Below are 20,425 nucleotides of genomic sequence, written 5' to 3' on the forward strand. Positions count from 1 at the left end.
ACAAAGAGCACCGGTGAATGCAATCAAATGTAAGACCTATGTTTAAAAACATTGCACCGTAAAAAATTTTAGAAAATACACAACTGAAATCCGCGTCTGCTATTATACGATGGGTACAAAGATAGTTTTGGATCTATCTTTTGACCAATATACGCTGGCAGCTACCATAGACTCCTATGGGAGCTGGGAAAAAAAAAGGGGCAGTGGAGGCAGTTTAGCAGCATCCAACACTGCAAAAAGCTTACAGGTGCCTGTATTTAGGCATTTGAAGTCATTCCGAGGATTTATGCCGGCTGGCTGCGGTGTATTTTTTCGCTAAAACATTGCACCCAGACGTATGAATGGACGAGAAAACGCTAATTAAGCTCGTGACTTGATCGCGGAAAATCGTCCATTTATGGTGCATCCGAGCGAATGAAGAACCGCATGTGCTTGTGTGAAGAAGCGCTAAAGGAGAGTCCAAACTTGGCTGAGATGGTAACACCAGTGATTATGAGGTGGCTGCAGGGACATCCCTATCTTGAGGAAACTTAAGGCCCATTTACACGCAGCGATGATTGCTTTAAAAAAACGCTAAAAGGCGATCATTTTAGCGATAATCGTTGCGTATAAACGCGCACCCATCGTGCACTTTTCATGCACTGCTAGCTGATCGTTAAATTCAGTCCAACCTAAAAATCGTCATTCAGCCTTATCAGCAGTTCTCCTCGGGGAGTGCTTATAGCATTGTTTCCCGATGGGGATCTGAGTGCAGATAATAGCCTCAGGGTATTAACTGCTTTCAGCTAAGGCTTCATTTGCACACTTAATTGCTTTTAAGTAGCTGAGTAGCTACTTAATAGTTCATGCAAAATGATCGCTCAAAGCTGTCACTCAAACTGTCGTCTGAGCGATCTTTGAGCGATCATCTGCTGGTGTAATTGGGCCTTTAGTCCTGTTGCCTCAGGTGCACTCTGCAGCTTCACAGAGGAGGGCAGCATTACAGATAAGGTGCTTCAGCCAGTAGCTCCTATCAGCATCTATTGTGCTGCTATAGCAATATGAGGGCTTCTTTTTGTCGGGACAAGTTATATTTTTCAATGGTACCATTTATTGCACTATTAAATGTATTGTATAACTCTTAACAACGTTTAAATGGACCGAGATAGAAAGCTGCAAGTGTGCCATTGATTTTTGGGTTTTCTTTTCACGGTATGCACAGTGCACTAAATGGGACCAGTTTACTTAATTCTGTGGCCCCCTTTAAAACAGCATGATTATCATGCAAATTTCTCTTTAGATTAAGCGGTTTGCGTGATAATTGTGCTGTGTGAACGCATGCAGTGAGAGAACGATCAGCGATAAATGACTGATCGGATCTGTCATTCAGACCTGAAAAATCATCATTGGTCTGTTGTTGCATCACTCTGTGTAAACAGTTCATCATTCATCTATGAATGATGATCTTTTACTGTGAACAATCTGGAACAATCTCTGCCCCACTCGGTCTCCAGTCACTGAGCAATGATTGCTCCTGTGTAAAGGCCCTTTTACACACAATCAGAAATGCACGATTGTTGATTTTCCTGTGCGAACGAGCTGGTGATGTCATCACCAGCTCATTCACGCTCATCCAGTCTGTTTAGACAGGCAGATCATAGCAGAGAATTGTTCAGTTCTCGTTCAGTGCCTCACATTCCTATGTCAAACACTGAGCGGGAAGTGTTTAAACGCAACAAGACGTGAACAAGCCAACAATGCTTTTTATGCCTGCTAAAACTGAATGATTCTCGTTTGTCATTCAGTCGCTGGCTTGCGTTTAAACTGAATGCTTATCGTTCACTTTGGTTCATTTTATTGATTTTCTGAACAATAATCACTGGGACGGCTGTCCGACCCTCGTCCAGTGCAAAAGGGGCTTTAGAGTGATACCAATTTTAAATAGTTTTATGGTTTACTATTTCTAAAAGTTGAAAGAAAAAAACAACAAAAAAAAGCTTTTTGTCCCATCCAACTGTTTAAGCCCCATGTCAGACGCTCCCCAGCCAAAAAGAAGGGTGAGCAGGAAATAATCTCATGTGTTCTTTGCAGGATTTCCACAAGACTAATTGTGTCAGCCATATGCAGAAAATCTTGCTGACTGACAAACAGTGGGGTACGTTTATTACCCATTTACTTTTGCCATTCATCTCTAGGTTTAGTGTTCTATTAATATAGGCAATAATGAAATTGTTTACTTCTCCACTTTATCGTACTATATTACAGAGCACATTCTAAAACATACCAGGTGCTAACAATAACCACAAGTGTATCCAGGTCCGGGATCTGCAGAGCCTTCCGTAATGCCAGAAGTAAGTTACAACCACCTCGGGGCTGCATCTCTTGAATCCACTGTCTTGCTTCATGTAATCTACATAGAAGAGAGAAAACAAACAATCTGTTATTTAAAACCATTAAATGATTTTCAATAGAAAAATGTTTTAAAGGCGATTTCTTGCCACAAGCAGCAAATGGAATGTAATCTTGAGAGAAATTGAAAATTAAAGAATACTGACACACGAATGTTGACATCTTGTGGATCTTTCCATGCACATGAGACATCAGTTCCAAACGACATGAGAAAAATCTTCTGTTTGTAGCACAACTGCTCATCTACAAGACACTAAATGATGATACGTTACTCAATAAGCAATCACACTAATGAGAACTGTAGTTCATTGTACTGTGCGGAAGTTCATGTAACACTGATGAAAATGAGGTATTTTGAAAACATTTCTGGATGTATTCTGTATGACTATGTACAAACTGAAGTCAGGTAAAAAGTGCAACTATCCAAATGTATTTTATTATTTAATTTGTGTTTTTGGAATTAAAGGGGTTGTCCCGCGGCAGCAAGTGGGTCTATACACTTCTGTATGGCCATATTAATGCACTTTGTAATGTACATTGTGCATTAATTATGAGCCATACAGAAGTTATCAAAAGTTTTATACTTACCTGCTCCGTTGCTGGCGTCCTCGTCTCCATGGTGCCGACTAATTTTCGGCCTCTAATGGCCAAATTAGCCGCGCTTGCGCAGTCCGGGTCTTCTGCTGTCTTCAATGGGGCCGCTCGTGCAGAATGCCGGCTCCGTGTAGCTCCGCCCCGTCACGTGCCGATTCCAGCCAATCAGGAGGCTGGAATCGGCAATGGACCGCACAAAAGCCCTGCGGTCCACAGAGAGACAGGATCCCGACGGCCATCTTCAGCAGGTGAGTATGAAGACGCCAGACCGCCGGGATTCGGGTAAGTACTACCCGGTGTGTTTTTTTAACCCCTGCATCGGGATTGTCTCGTGCCGAACGGGGGGGGGGGGGGGGGGGTTAAAAAAAAAAAAAATAACCCGTTTCGGCGCGGGACAACCCCTTTAATATTTGCCAAATTATTTCAAGTCTCAGATACTATATGATATACAGTAATGTACAAATATCCATGGTAAAATCAATAGGTATCAATTGTAAAATCAACTGAAATCCTTAATTGTACATAAACCAATATGATTTAACCCCCCCCCCCATAACTTATTACCAAGAGGTCTCTTAAGAAATCCATTCTCCTTGGACCGCAGTTTAGATGAGATGAATCGATCAGCAGACCTATATTTTTCCCTTGAATGAGGCCAAACATCTGCAAAATAAATCTAAGAATTAGTAACATAAAGGTGAAAGAGCAATACATAATACTACAGTTTTACATACTAATCATTCAGTTTTAACTGTCAAAATGTTAAAGGCAACCTCTAGACAAAAATGGCTGGAGAAGGACTACCCAATCTCCTCCCCAACACAGGTCTTCTCTCTAGCATGGCTCACTCATTTCAGAGATCATATGGGGGTTGATTTGGTTATGGCAGTGACAGAACAAGCAAACGTAGCTGCTGTAGATGGGTGCATTAACTACACAGTTTCCACAGAATAAGTCAACATGACTCGGCCTGGATAACCATTTTTAGCTATAGACAAAACACTCCTACATAAGTTTAACACCTTCCCCACTAGTCTAGAAAATAAAGGAATGGAAGAGGGTTTGGAATTCACTGAACTTTTGTGAAGGGAAGAGAATGATCTGTCAAATGTGGGAATGAAAAAGTAGCAGGTGTGCACAAGAGTGCTTGATAAGACAGAAGCATTTAACAGAAAAAACACCAGGAGAATCACAGGGCCCACTGAACCAGTCTGAGGTCTGACAATGGATCTGCGGATTTTGTCCAGTGACCCAACAACAAAGACTCAATTGAGTCTCATGGAGGTTTAGGAGACCCATGGGGGTAGGACTCCCCATACTAATACTGGATATTAGTGTATCTTGACGCCACCAGGGCTTCCTGGTGGAGTCAAGATTGACAGGGGGATGACGCCCCCCTGTCTCTGATTGGCTGCACAGCTAGTCCGGCACCAGGTCCTGAAAGGACACTGAAGACTGCTCATGAAGGCATACAGTGGCCGGCGGTGGTTTAGGCGCGCTTCCACACCTAATACTCTCTTCCCCGCAGCCCTCCACACAGCCCTGCAAGGAGGACAAACCGAACGTACCAGGTCCTGGAAGGACACAGAAGAGTACTCCTTAAGGCATACAGCAGCTGGCGGTGGGCCACCGGTGCTGAAACTCTTTCCTGCAGCCCTCCACACTGCCGTGCAGGGGGAGGCAAACCAAACGCACTAGCCTTTTGCGACACAATCTCTTTGCATTGGCAGGTGTCAGCAGACGACAGCACTAAACTGTCTGCCTGCGCTAGGGATGAAGGGCAGAGCCAGCAGCCGGGTGGGAAGCAAGGGGAGACATGGCGGCCATTACAGATTTCACACGCTGTAGTCAGTGCAGACATTTCTGCCGGCTGTGGAGGATTGGGCTCAGAGTTCATGTTGTTAGCAAAACATAATGACATGTAAATGGTGGCATCTTACATCGCTAACCTGGCAGCAGTTACAGGTAATAATGTAAGCCTAACAACTGCTCCAAGCATGACCCTAAGCTGGCAGATTTTTCTCCACTGCCTGCTAGGACCTTGATGTCTTGACCCAATCGGGAGCTAGAGGTGTGAGAGGGGCATTCCTCCTTTCAAACCCCTAGCTTCCGGTGGCGTCAAGATACACTAATACCCTAATACTGACAGTCATGTTGGTTGATGTTACAGGCAGCATAATGTTCAGTACAGTGTCTCCAGACTCTCTCACATCTGTCACATGTGCTCAGTGTGAACCTGCTTTCATCTGTGAGGAGAACAGGGTGCCACTAGTTGACTTGCCAATTCTGGTGTTCCCTGGAGAATACCAATCAACCTACATGGTGCTAGGCTGTGAACACAGGTCCCACTCTAGGATGTTGGGGCCTCATGAAGTCTGTTTCTGACAGTTTGGTCAGAAACAAGCAGACCTGTAGCCCACCAAAGGTAATTTTGTAAGACTCTAGCAGTTCTTCTTCTGTCACTCCTCACACAAAGGAGTAGATACCGGTCCTGATGCTGAGTTAATACCCTTCTACAGCCCTGTCCCACTCTTATCAGTTAACACCCCATGGCATCTGCTCGATACCCTTGAAATTGTGCTAACCTTATTGCAAAAGCATGTAGTGATTAGCTGTGCCAACCAGAGGAGCAGGACTATCTATGCAACTTGACTGGGCTGCAGGAACCACCATGCTACCAGTAGTGACTAGAACTCTAACAAAATGATGAGGATGAGGGGAGTGTAACTGTCTGTGACCACTATCTGCAAAACTGTTCCTGATTTGGGGGTTGTCTTGCTGTCACTCCAGTACACCTGTTGTCCCTTTAATTTGCACTAAAGCACGTGAAACGGAGTCACAATTGCTTACACTTCCAAACTGGACAGACTGATTTTCCTGAAGTTTAAGAGACTTGGGGCTATACTGTGATGCTTAAGCGTTCCCTTAACTTCTTGAGCTGTACAATATACACACACACACACACACACAGTACTGTAATGAAGATGAGTGGTTTGATATTTATTGACTTATTGGGTACAAAGTATTAAGAAGTTAGATGTCGCTGGGCTATAGTTGACATTGATCTATGAAATTTGTCATTTGTAAAGGTCCATTTACACGCAAAGATGATTGCTCAAAATCCAGAAACTGACAGTTTTGAGCGATCATTTTGCATTAGGTACTAATGAGCTAATCAGCCCATTAGTAGCTAACTAGCTTAATTTGCATGTGTTCTGAGAACAGTGGGTAATCTGTTCTCTAAATACATTGCTTATGTTCTCCTGCGGACTACCAGCTGTATACAATGTTATCAGCGCTGCGAAAACACAACATGCCGTCCCTCTTATCAGGGACGATTGATTTTATGCTGAGCTGAACTCAGTGATGGACGAAGAGTGCACGGCAAGTGCATGATGGGCACACATTTACATACAATGGCTATCGCTCAAAAACCATCCTTTGGACGAATTGAGTGATAATCATTGTGTGTAAGTCAGCCTTTACTCTAATTGCAAGGTGATTATTTGTGTATTACCTTCCTACTTCCTTCCATCAGCCAGTGAATTCTTTTATGGAAGTAATCAATTGCCCTAAACCAAAAAATAAATAAAACATTTTCATTATATGTGTTATCAGCATGGACAGGACCAAACTGATAATAAAAGAAGTGATTTTAATATGGTATTTTGGAAACAACAGATAGTGGACCATTGCAGAAATGATTATGTTCTGCCCAATTAAACCTAAGTGGTACAAATATTACCTTGAAATCAGATATAATGAGCACTAGGACATTGGTTATGAGGCTTATTACCTATTACCTTATTAATTGCAAGTGGATTTCAAAGCTTGTGCGTGTGTTTTTTGTACAACACAGCATGGTGGTTTTAATCTGCCACAACTATCACTTAACTGAGGTAATATAATACAAGAGATTACACAATTTGAAGTTGGATTTATCTGCACTAAATGGACTAATGTCTGAGAATGATCAGGTGAGACATGAAGATGCATTACAGCAAAGACCTTTCTTTACGATGCTATACATGCATACCCGTAATCTCTTTCTAGGATTCCATTTTATTAAGCTTCTCTAGGGCAGTAACAATAGCAAAAAACATTATAGCCCAAGCTAAAAGGCTATAGAAATTATTGTTCATTTGCTTCCAACATGCAAAATTAGGCAACTTTCTAAATAATCTTCATTAAATGTCCCACATTTTGCTGTTGTAGAATATGCATAACTCCTCTACATAGCTGGCTGCCCTGCTGACTTAGACATAGATTTACAGAGCACGGTTTCTGGCTGTGTTAAGGCACCTTTATATGGGCCGACAGTAATCTGAATAAGAAGTCAAACAAGTGATTATAAGCAACTATCCTCCCATGTACACACAGTCCCCGACAGGGAACGGAGCGAAAAGTTGCTTAGAAGTCGTGAGTTATTTCGCGTCAGCTCAAACAGAACCACAACTGAGCAACTTCTCAGTGTAAATAGGAGGCATTCAATCTTTGAATGACTGAATGCTTACTGTGAAAGGGAAGAGGGCGGCCAGATGAGAGAATGGCTCGCCGACATAAGCAAACTTTGTAACTAGGAGCAGGTTGAAAACTTCATATTAAAAACTATTTGAGAGTGCATGAAGGAATTAAGATTGCAATCCGAAACTCAGAGAAACGTTTTTTTTTTTACTCAAGCTAACCCTCTCCTTATGTAAAAATCATTTTTTCTATGACAATGGAGACCATAGCCTTTAAGTAAAAGCCTTGATCACTGTGAAAGCTCTTTTTTATCTATAAAAATTCTACAACTTGTGAAGAAATGTTCATAATGTGTAACTTACTCCTGAATTTTCAGTTCAAATTCATTTACAGTCTCTGCAGTTAGTTCAATTTGTCTGGCAGCCTTTCTTGATGGTTTCCTTTAAAAAAAGGGAGATTAGTGACATTTAATTTTATTTACGTATAGAACTGAAAGCTTTGATCTGATAAGGCTGCTTTCACATTTTCGCTGGAGCCTCATTTGGAGGTTCCGCTGCAGATCTGGTACAAAATACCAAAAGGAAAAGTTCTGCATGCTGCGCTTTTAAGTTTATTAAAATGCCGGTCAGCTGAACAGAAACTGAATGGACCCCATTAATAGTCAATGGAGTCCCTTTGGCGCTGTTCAGTTCACTCATAAGATAGAACCTTTTGGCCAGGGAATTCTCCCTTCCGGCTTTAGGCTGGATTCACACGAACATATATCGGCTCGGTTTTCACGCCGAGCCGATATACGTCGTCCTCATCTGCAGGGGGGGGGGGGGTGGGGGGTGGAAGAGCCAGGAGCAGGAACTGAGCTCCCGCCCCCTCTCTGCCTCCTCTCCACCCCCTCTCCGCCCCTCTGCACTATTTGCAATAAAAGGAGGTGGGCTGGGGACGAGGCTAAGTTCTGAGAATTAGCCCCGCCCCTGTCCCACCTCTCCTCATTGCAAATAGTGCAGAAGGGCGGAGAGGAGGCAGAGAGGGGGTGGGAGCTCAGAGCACTGCTCCTGGCTCTTCCAGCCTCCCCCCCCCCCTGCAGAGAGAGTCGACGTATATCGTCTGGGCGTGAAAACCCAGCCGATATACGTTCGTGTGAATACAGCCTTAAAGTGTAACTGTCATAGGAGACATGTCAAAAGTTTTCATTGCTGGAGTCTTGGTGCAGAGACCCCCACTGATCACTAGAACAATGCAGCTGACGTGCTTATCCGAGTGCTGTCACCTCTTGCGTGATTAAATCAGGCTTAATTTAAAGTCTATGAGTCCAGCTTCAGATAGCAAACAGAGACAGCACTCAGATAAGAGCTACTGCTGATTCATTCTAGTGATCGTGGGCGGTCTCAGGCCTTGGACCCTCAGTGATCAAAATATTTGAGACGTCACTATGACATGCTAAAAGTTTTTAGAAAGCACCGGTAGACTTACATTTCAATGAAGACCATGCATAAAAGAAATTAATTATTTGTCACCACCATATTTAGGATTTGCATGATTAGGCTGTGTGCATGATCACTAAGGTTATGCTTACAAACAGCATATTCTTGGATTGATTGTATAATCATGTTACACTCATTGTCAAAAAAAAAAAAATCACGCACCTAGAAGGAGTTGTCAGAGTTGAATGAAACTTTCTATATGTGATTGTAACTTTGATATAAGTAAGTGATTACAATATCAGAGCAGAAGGTTAATTTATTGTGGAAAACTGAGCACTTGAAGGGAGGCTCCAGTACCCCATTAGATGCAAGATGTAATACACTAGTGCACCGAAGCATACAAGTTCTGTATAGTATCCTGCGGCATATCGGTCCATATTTGCTGTAACTGAGCCTCCAGATCGTGCAAACTCGTAGACTATTGAGGTTGGTGCCCCAGATGTTTCCATACATGTTTGATTTGTGATAAATCTGGTGACCGGGCGGCCACAGAAGTGTGACAATGTTGTGGGGACATTCCTGTGTGCGGCTGAGCATTATCCTGCTGGAAGATGCCTCTTGGAAGTGCTGCCATAAGAGGAACACATGTGGCTACAGGATGTCCGGAACATATCGCTAAGCTGTCATTGTCCCTCGTACCACAACTAGGGGTGACCGACTGTCGTATGCGATGGACCCTAGATCTCTAGACATGAACACGGCCGTCATCAGTGCCCAAACTAAACATGGATTAGTTTTTGAAGACAACCCGGTTTCACTTTGTAGCAATGCAATTTCTTTGTTCAAGACACCACTGCAAACAGAGGTGAAAGTGGTTGGGTGTCAAAGGCAGTACAAGTAATGGGTGCCTTGAGTCCAAATGTTCTTCAGCCAAGTGCCTGGGAATGGTTCTGACAGACACAGGGGTGTAACGATGGTGCTACCTGTCTCAGGATGAAACAGTTGGAGCTGACCAGGCTTTTCGCATGATCAGACAATCCGCTCTGCTTAGGAGCCCGATCCTCACACATCCACTGTTCCCCACACCCCCTAACAGTCTGGTCAGACCGGCCTGGTAACGGTAATTTGTTGATACAACCATCCAGATTCTCAGATTCTCATATCCCAATAATACACCCCCTCTCAGACTCTGGTAACAGGGTGACATCTCTTCTTTGCGTCGTAGAAGCGTCTATTGGTCAACAAGCTCTACACAAGCGGAAGAAGAGGTCACTGCATACAAGGAGCCTCTGAGAGCCTTTTATAGTCCAAGGGGGGGGAAACACTTTTTTAGAGCCCCATGTGACGAGACCGTTCATCTAATCACTACAACTCTCATCATTTACATATCTGATGAGATTTAACTGCATGCCCAATTTTACAGCAAAATGACAACTACTTCTAGGGACTGGATTTTTTTTGACAAAGAGTGTATATGGCTATCAGAGCATTATGTGATCTATATTAAAAAGGTTCCTAATCTACTCACCAGAGTGTGAACGAAGATCAGATAAGACAGAAACACTCTTCTATATCTCATTATTATCTGGAAATCTATCTCATTGGGTTGAGAAAATCTATACATAGAAACCAAGTCTAAAAGTTCATTTACACTGAAAGATGATCACTCAAAAATCGCTCAAACAACAGTTTAAGTGACAGTTCTGAGCGATCATCTTTGTATAACTCTTAAGTAGTGAATTAGCTACTTAAAGAGTTAAATGCAGTCGGAGCAGGATACCCCTGATAACTCAGATAACTCTCAGCTGCTATCCTGCTGAGAAGTCCCAGCGGAATACCAGCTGAAAGAATGCTATCAGTGCCACCCGCTGAGAAAACCAGTGTGCGGCACTGATAACAGTCATCAGTGATTTCTAGCTGGCTTAAGGCCCATTTAGACACCATGATTATCGCTCAAAAGCCATATTTTGAGCGATAATCGTTGTGTCTAAACGCGCTGCCATCGTGCACTGTTTGTGCACTATTCGTTTATCGCTCATTTCTAGCAAGCTAGAAATCACAGATGACTTATCAGCGCCGCAGATAGCATTCTTTCAGGTGGTATCCTAGTGTGACTTCTCAGCAGGATACCAGCAGAAAGCTCTGAGAACAGGTGTCAGCTCTCCTGCTGTTTCTCAGAGCCATCAGCTCAGCGGCACACAGCGAGAACAAAAGCAGCTGTTTGCATATACAAAACAGCTGCTGTTCTCCGAGTTATCAGCGGTATCCGGCTCTGCCTGCATTTAACTCTTTAAGTAGCTAATTAGCTACTTACAGTTAAGCAAAGATGATCGTTCCAAACTGTCACTAAAACTGTCATTTAAGTGATTTTTGAGCAATCATCTTTCAGTGTAAATGGGGCTTTAGATTTACATCATTAGATTTAAATCATATGACTCACATAACGACGTTCCCCTGCTTTAGTAGATCTTGGATGGTGAGATGCTGGGAGTCTATGCCATGGTGGAGAATCCATTCTTCAGAGCACCGAGTATTATTCAGACCATTTTCTGCTACTGACAGTGTCTGTATATAAGGGTTAGTTGGCAGAAAAGAATAGCTAAGTTTTTAAATGAACAGTATGTAAAACTGTGAAAAAAACAGATGTGTTTATACAAATCTGGTTTTCAATGTATTTGTGCATACCCCTCACTTGCATAATATTCCCACCTGAAGGCAGGTATGGTGTGGTTTCACAGACAAATCTGCCATGGACAAATTCTCCAAAAAATATGCACGTATTACAAGTTGATTTTAATGCTAGTTTCATATGGCTGATTGCGATTTTGCTGTGAGAAAAATCGCAACAAAAATCGCTTCTTTGTTCCCACGACTTTTGAGCCTCAGCGATGCTTTTTCTTGAAAATAATCTCACATTGCATCGCTGTCGACCCCAATAAAATCTTGTGATTTTTTATTGCTAAAGTCAACAGGACATTCCAATATTAAAATCGCACTGCACAAAAATCGCAAATTTGTGCGTTGCAATAAAAAGGACGCTCCATAGGGAAACATAGCAGATTTTTAAAAAAGCATATCACAGAAACACAAGGCATGCTGCAATTTTTTTTCCTCGCAACATCACATCAGTGAAAACATGGCGGATATGAAGGAAACCATTGAAAATAATTGGTTTCATAATTTAGCTTTTTTTTACTTGAACGAAAATCACGCAATTTTATTGCCCGTGTGAAGGCAGCCTAAGGCCTTAGTCAGACGGGCGTTTTTTCGCGCGATTTACGGATCGCATCCGCAAATCGCGTGACCGGTGCGCGCAAGTCGCCCGCAAATCGCCCGAAAATCTGTTCCTAGCCGCGTTTCATTAGAAACGGGCCGGAGCTGTCCAGCGCATTGCATTCAATGGAGACGGCAATAGAGCCGTCTCCATTGAAAGCAATGCGCTGCGGGCGAGCCCGGGATGAATTGTCGGGAAGGGCTTAAATATATAAGCCCTTCCCTGCAATTCATCCTAAAATGTGTAAAAATAAAAAATATATATGTACTCACCTTCTCCCGGCAGCCGGAGCTCCGCGCGGCCGTCCTGCAGTGGGTGTGAAGGGGGTGTGAGTCAGACCTGCCCCCTGATTTGCTCAGCGCTGACCCAATCAGAGGCATGTCTCACTCACACCCATTCATGAATTCATGAATGGATGTGAGTCAGACCTGCCCCTGATTGGCTCAGCGCTGAGAGGCAGCAGTCACTCACCCGTTCATGAATTCATGAATGGGTGTGTGAGTGAAACTTGCCTCTGATTGGTCAGGGCTGTGACCAATCAGAGGCAGATCATTCAGCAGGCGGGGATTTTAAAGCCCCGCCGGCTGAATAGTGCCTAGAAGCAGTTCAGGAGAACTGACAGCGGCCGCGGCTGGACTCCGGCTGCAGCGGAAAGGTGAGTATACAATTTTTTTTTATTTTAACACATTTTAGGATGAATTGCAGGGAAGGGCTTATATATTTAAGCCCTTCCCGACAATTCACCCCACGCACGCCGGCAGCCCATTGCTTTCAATGGAGCGGCTGTATTGCCGACTCCATTGAATTCAATGGGCAAACATCGTTCTTCTCTGCCACAGCTGTTACAGCTGTGGCAGAGAAGAATGATTTGTCTTCTATATGTTCTCAATGGGGTCGGCGCTGCTGCCGCCGGCCCCATTGAGCGCATATAGAGAAGAGAACAGGAATCGCAGATAGGTGCGATCTGCGATTTTTTGTTCTATAAGTTATCGGACGAGCGCATAAAAAGCGCTCATGTGTCCGATACCATTGCAAAGCAATGGTTTTATAAAATCGCCGGACGCATGCGCATGCGCAAATCGTGGCTAAAAACGCCCGTCTGACTAAGGCCTTAAGGCTGGTTTCAGGTGAGCAACAAAAGCACACGATTTTCTCGTGATGCGACACTGCAAGGTTTTGTAGGCTGCTATATTGCGAGAAAAAACAAAAATAAAAGATTGTGGCATGCAGAATGTTGCCGTGATTTGCACTGTTTTGTAGCCCATGATACCCATGCAGCCTTCCAATGTATTGGATCACATTGGTGCGATACAATTTTTACAGTAAGAAAATCCTACTGTTTCCACTAAAATAACCCCTAGCTACATTAACAAAACAACAAAAAAAAACCCAGAATTACATCACCTAAGAGGTGCTGTCCAGCTCTGCCATATGTCTCCTCTGCAGCTCCAGCAGACTTGCTTGTAGTTTTTACCCAGTGCTTCCTGGTCAGGGGTTCAAAATACCCACCTCCAGAAAGTGCTGGCTCTGATTGGTTCTCAAGCACGGCTCAGCCAATCAGAGCCACCGCTCAATGAACCAATCACAGCCATTCAATGCTTTTGTCTGGCCATTACAAATTGGCCCTGGTCAAAGTTGCTCAGATCTTTAGGCCAGATATACACAAACATATTTGCGCAGTGTATTTCACGCGGTATAGAGTGGTACGGAGCATAGTTGCGCCTGAACAAGGGTAATTCCTTACCCTTTGCTAGGCGTTCAGACTCCCTGCCAGAGCACAGGAGTTTGAAAAAGACCGCGGAAAGATAGGGCCTACCCGATCTTTCCCGCACAATGCATTTACTATATGGGTGGAAAATAGGGAATGTCCTATCTTTTCTCAGCCGTAGTATTCACGGCCAGGTAATCCCGATAGTGGAAACCACTAAACTTCTAAACTCCATTGAAATCAGTGGTTTCATTTTGTCTCGTTATACAGCTGTGATTATCACGGTCGTATAAGGGGAGAAAAACACGCCCGTGTGTTTGTGTCCTTACTCATTTTTTTCTGCTTCCAACATATTTTTAAAAACTACCATTCACTTGCGACCCAATGTATCCCATGCCTTGATGGGTGCTGCTATCACTACGTAATCAATGCTATTATGTATAAACTGTAGCTATGCTACAGTTGTATCACTAGGTGGCACCATACCCTTTACTTAAGCCAGTGCTCATGTTTTTCATTCACAGCAGTCGGTGGAGAATGTCGCACCTCTGATATTTTGACCCAAAAATGTCAAAGAAGGCAAGTGGTTTTTCACATAAGCTTCAAATTTACCTTTGCTAGAGATTTCTTTGTGGAAGATGCAAAAGCATTTGTCTGGAGGGCATTTATAGAGGCAATTATCAATTGAGACAAAACCCTGTGCCACAGGATCTACAAGCTGGTTTAGACACAACGATTATTGCTCAAAAAATCTTTTGAGTGATTTTTGAGCGATACTCGTTGTACACTTTTTGCAAGGTGATCGCTCAAACGTTTAGCGATCACCTTGTGCTCCAAGCGGGGGATGCAGAAGACAGGCGGGGGTCGCTTGTCTTCTGCATCCAGCTGTTCCCCGCTCGGAGTGCCCAAATGTTATAAAGCCGAGCGCTCCCAGCGGGGGATGCAGAAGACAAGCGGGATGGCCCTGCTTGTCTTCTGCATCCAGCTGTTCTCTGCTCAGAGCACCTGGCTGTTATATAGCTGAACGCTCCGAGCAGGGTATGAAGAATACAGCTGGACCACTCTGTTCTTCATACCGCGCCTGTTTTCAGGGAGCGGGATACAGCTGAAACAGTAGTATCGGCTGTATCCCGCTGTGAATTCCTGATAACTGATCGCTGATCTTTCTGCATACTGAAAGATCAGCGACAACTTAACGAAAACTGCATGGTGTCAGTGCAGTTACACACAACGATTATCGCTCAAAAGGTGGCTTTGAGCAAAAATCGTTGCGTCTAAAAGGGCCTTAAGAACAACCTATATGATCCTATTTAATTAAACTCATCAGTATTAAGGTGACGACATCAGGACTCAGTAGTTAGAAGCAGCTGTCATAGTAAATGATCAACCCTGGAATCTCAAGCTAATAAATCTGAAAATATTTAAAAAATACGTTATGATGTTACAGATATTCAAAGCTTGCACTGAATTCCACTGTGGAGATAATGATGTGATGTGACAGATCGGACTCCTGCCCTTTATCTGCTCCATTATACATTTAAATGTGGGTACGAATCACTTTCTAAATTGATATCCACCCACCAGATCAAGATGAATATTGTTAGATAATATATGGATTATATGGAAATTGATGTGAGCAACAACACAGAGCAGGAAGTGTTGTCATGTGGACAATGGAACAGACTAACATTCATCTATAAATCAACGATACTGCTATGTATTTTGTAATGTGCACTTATTTTAAAGTAGTTTTTTTTTAATGCAAATACCAACTTGTTAGGGTATGTTCACACAACGAAATGTGATGCAGATTTTTTCCACATGGGTTCCGCCTCTAAAAACTGCACCAAAAATCCACAGCTGAGATGCAGGCTATACTAATGTAGGGCTGCAGATCCATATGTGGATTTCACCCCTTTCAGTGGGCAAATCTGCATGCAGAATTCCCAATGCAGAAACGCGTCACGAAGTGACAGATCCCTGCTCTCGTTTCTGCACACAGATATGCAATTTGTGCGTGGAGCAAATCTGTTCAGTATAGCCTGTCGCACAGATGTGGGATGCGGATTCTGTTGTATGAACAGACCCTTAGTGTAATGTATAGGTTTTCTTTACAGCCGACACATAATTGCCATTACACTGGGCTGCCAAAATATCACCGTTACCTGCAGATCCTGTGTCCGGTTATGGCGGGTCATCAGTAAGTCGCTGGCACTCAACTTGTCAACTTTCACACCTTGCTGAGAGGGACTCGCTTCAATGGGAACAGATATCAAACCATCTTCTGGTTCTTGGCTATAATAGAACATAAAATCATAGAAAAAGTTGATTGGTAGACCCACACAACTACACATGCTATGAAGACGGATCCTAAAAGTAGTGCTGCAAACACTGGCATCACAATATTACCGGTAGTTAACTTATTAGTTGATTTGCAATGCAATACATAGTAATTTCCAACTCTTATGTCTCCAGCTGTGGTAAAGCTACAACTCCCAGCATGCCTTGGCAGCCAGAGGCAGATCTGGAGACCACTGCAATGCAATATAGTGTAATAATTCAAGAATAGCCGACTGTCCTGCAGATTTGCACTATTGATTATTGCTGATCAAATAGTTGTTTGGGGTCCCAGGAACAGAAATGGGGGGGTACTAATCTGCCACATCTTAAACAAAGGATCCACAGCCCCAGCCAAAGATTACAGACCTTTCAATCAGAGGGGGAGGGGTTCTTTGGCAGCTATATTTATTTATTCTTGCTGTTATCCTCACTGACATGTCTGACAATCTGACTTGTAAAACTCTCTGACAAGGACTGAAGGAGTTGAGTAGTCCCGTTGTGAGAGCAGGAATCTCTGCCGCCCTGGACATGAGCCGCTGAGAAAGCTGTCTGGCTGTGACTTTCTCCACTGACAGGACATAAGTGCTTTATGTTCATGTGTATAGGTGTTAGGGTTGCTGCTGGGATCTGTTATACTACATAAGTTTTTAGCAGCATAGCCACACAGGTGTGGAATGATTGAGCTGACTGGGTGTGGATTTCCCCAGTCAGCCAATCCCCAAGGTCTATGCTCATATATATAGCTCCTTTTCTGGAGGCTGCTGGTCTTTCTCCTGTCTGTTCTGGTATGAGCAGTGTCAGGCTTCTATGTTTCTGTGCAGGTTCTGTTCTGTGTGAACTGTGTCATGCTTCTGTGTGTCTGCTCTGGTCTGAGCAGTGTCAGGCTTCTATGTTTCTGTGCAGGTTCTGTTCTGTGTGAACTGTGTCATGTTTCTGTGTGTCTGCTCTGGTCTGTTCTTGTGTGAGCAGCGTTATGTTCCTGCTTGTCTGTGCAGGCTTTAGCATGTTTAGTGTGAACTGTGTTATGTTCCTTCATGTCTGTGCAGTCTTCTGTATCTAATGTGCATGTGGCTGACATGAAGTGTCTGTGCTTGTTCTGTATTTCCAGTGTGAACAGTGTTTGCTCCTGAAGTGTGTGTGCAGTGTTCAGGATGCTCAGTGTGAACAGTGTCATGCTCCTGCGTCTCTGCAGGTTCTGTCCTGTGTAAACTGCGTCATGCTTCTGTGTGTCTGTGCAACCTTCTGTGCTTGTTCTGTAGTTTTAGTGTTAACAGTGTCATGTTCCTGCATGTCTGCAGGTTCTGTCCTGTGTGAACAGTGTCATGCTCCTGCATATCTGCAACTCTCAGCAAGTGTGGTGTAAACGGTGTCTTGCTGTGGGTCATCTATCATCTAGGGTGAGGTAGGTCCCTAGGCTCCAGTGCAGAGTCGTCCCTATGGGGACGATCGCCCCGCATGCAGGTAGGGTTTCCTGGGGTTAGTTCTCTCGTTAGTGTAGCGACCAAAGAGACAACGAGGACCCTTGAAGTCGGGCTTGCGGGCTTAAGTATCTTTGCCAAAATATGAACTAATACTTCATACATTCTATAGCTATCATATCTGGCGATGTGTGCAGGTATGTGTTTTGAGCGTTTGTCAGTCAGTGTGTTTTTGTCTGTCCGTGAGTTATGTCCGCTGTTTCTGATTTCGCCTGATGGCGAGTTTCGTGTCCGGTTGGCAGTTCTGCAGTTCACGTGCCGGCAAGTCTCTGCAGAGTGTTCATGTCCCAGTTTGACGTTACAATGGGTGATTTAGGAGACAGGTGTCTGACAGCTATGGCCGGGGTACTGGCACATAGCACGCTGTACAGAGGCACAAAGAGTACCAGAATATAGAACAATAAGGATAGTACAAAAACGTGTCGGGCTCATTCACATCTGTACTTTCACTTCCATTTATAACCGATCTGCTTTATTAAAGTAGAGTGGGAAAAAAGAAAGCAAATGGAAGCCTTTCCGTTCACTTCCGTCGCCCATTGACTTCTATGTCATAAAAAAAGAAAGGATCCTTTCCATTTGATTTCCATTTTTTCATGGCAACAATAACGCTGCAGTCTGTGCCATTATTTCCATTTGAAAATTGACATCAAATGGAACGGACACAAACTGAGCTGAACTGAAGCACTTCAGGTCCTGCTGAAATCGATAGGAACTTAATGCAACCCTCTGGACGTAGACATGCAAAGTTGGTCACACATAGCATGCATCAGTAGTCTAAGACACTACATGTCTACTGGCTACTCACATGGGCAACAGTGGTCAATCAAAGCAGCATGTAGTGTCTTAAGACTGATTTACACGCAACGATTATAGCTTAAAATTCATCCAATTCACGGCTTTTGAGCAATAGGTGCAGTGCTAATAGCATTGTATGCAGCCAGCAGCCCATGGGAGAACAAAAGCTATGTATTTAGAGAACAAACAATCCTCTGTTCTCCAAATACATACAAATGAAGTTAGTTAGCTACTAATGAGCCAATTAGCCCATTAGTACCGAATGCAAAATGATTGCCAAAACTGTCAGTTTCTGGCAAATTTTGAGTGATCTTCTTTGCGTATAATTGGATCAATCTACTGATGCATACTAATGTATAGTGTGCGCCAGGTAGCCAAAGAAGCGGGTGCGGCCATCTTTATTTGTCCACGACCGGAGGATTGCTTTAAACAGCACCATTGTTTTCCAATTGGCTGCTCCTTAGACAGAACAGCTAGGCGGGGTTCACATCAGCGCTCTTTCATGTGAGTTTTATGCATTGCGAGGCTCACAAAACTCGCACAGATATGAACTCTATTCTTTTGAGTGGAGTCATACACAAAAGCCATGTTTTCTCTCACTGCAATGTGGCGAGGGAAAAACTCATGGCCTGTTCCATTTTTTGCTTGAAAATCACTTCGCATTTGCGGGTAAAATGCAAATTGACATGCGTAATATTGGGCTGAGTTTCTTGGCCTGATTTTAGTTCTGCTTCTCTGCTTAAAAAAATAAAATAAACAACAAACAAATGTGAACAAGCTCTAAATGTTACCATGCGGCGGTTGCGACCCCTCCCGAGGCCGCGGTGTGCTGGGTCCCACAGTCGGGGCGCATCCCCCCGACTTGTGGACCGGCTTCCGGGGGTGCTGGTGGCTCGCACTCAGTAGTCCTGGCAGCGCTGCATGCGCACCCGGGAGTGCACGAGCTTCCTTTTAATGTGCTATGGGGAGTTGGCTGTCTCCCTCTCTCCGCCTCTGGGCGTAGGCATCTGATTAAAAGTCTGGCAGTGGCTGCAATCACTGCCAGTTATTGGTTTCCCTCAGGTTGCTAGCTAGTCTGCATCTGTAGGTCTCCTGCCTCTATCAGCTTCTCTGCTATTTTGTTACCATCTGCCAGGTTGTTCCATCTGCCTCGGTACTATCAGTATTGTTTCGTGTTGTTTTTTTTCATCTGCCTGTCCTGTCGGTAGTCTACAAATTTCATCTTGGTACGCCAGCGCTCCTTCTCGGACCCTAGATAACGTAGGGACCGCTGCCCAGTTGCCCGCCTGGGGTTAGCCAGGAGTGGAGGCAAGTAGGCAGGGACAGGGGTTGCGGTAAAATCCAGGGCAACCCGGCTGGCATATCCAGGGTAGATTACTGTAACACTAAAAATGTATGTTTAGCTTTGGTTTACATCAGTTAGCATTAGAGATGAGCGAGCAGATACTCGAGCGAGCCTCGCTCTTCTCGAGTAACTGCATACTCGTCCGAGCAAATGCAGTTACTCTCCTGCCCCCCGCTGCGCCCCTCCACTGACCCCTTGCATTTGTTCGGACGAGTATGCAGTTACTCGAGAAGAGCGAGGCTCGCTTGAGTTTCTGCCTTTACCGAGCGTGCTCGCTCATCTCTAGTTAGCATCTGTTTTGATCCGTTGTTTTTTTCTGTTTAATTGAAATGTAGCTCTCTACAACTACACACAGTTGTCTTAAATGGATCTGTTAGGCGGGTTTGACACGGGCGATAACCCCCCCCCCCCCCCCCAAAAATGCTTGATTTACGCTCGATGCGAGAGTGAGTAAAAGCGCAGAATTATGAAACCAATGATTTTCAACAGTTTCCTTCACATTTGCAATGTTTTTATTTTTACTCATGCGATTTTGCTGGAAAAAAATGATAAATTATCGCGCTTGCCCTATCTTTCTGCGTTTTTGTTTTTTTTTCAAATCTCCCATGTTTCGTTATGGAA

At 43.9% G+C, this 20,425-nt stretch overlaps 1 protein-coding gene across 1 annotated transcript in view; it reads right to left on the minus strand.

Moving 5' to 3' along the window:
* VWA3A (von Willebrand factor A domain containing 3A) overlaps positions 1–20,425 on the minus strand; it is a 74,316-nt gene that overhangs the window by 41,025 nt on the left and 12,866 nt on the right. Inside the window, exons 3-9 of the mRNA XM_066576283.1 lie at positions 16,012–16,141; positions 11,305–11,429; positions 7,809–7,886; positions 6,500–6,554; positions 3,547–3,645; positions 2,535–2,641; positions 2,264–2,389 (exon numbers count right to left, since the gene is read on the minus strand). Coding sequence (XP_066432380.1) covers positions 2,264–2,389; positions 2,535–2,641; positions 3,547–3,645; positions 6,500–6,554; positions 7,809–7,886; positions 11,305–11,429; positions 16,012–16,141 — 720 coding nt within the window. The remainder of the gene's footprint in view (positions 1–2,263; positions 2,390–2,534; positions 2,642–3,546; positions 3,646–6,499; positions 6,555–7,808; positions 7,887–11,304; positions 11,430–16,011; positions 16,142–20,425) is intronic.

Source organism: Eleutherodactylus coqui, chromosome 8, assembly GCF_035609145.1.
Source record: "Eleutherodactylus coqui strain aEleCoq1 chromosome 8, aEleCoq1.hap1, whole genome shotgun sequence".
Classification (NCBI taxonomy): Eukaryota; Metazoa; Chordata; class Amphibia; order Anura; family Eleutherodactylidae; genus Eleutherodactylus; species Eleutherodactylus coqui.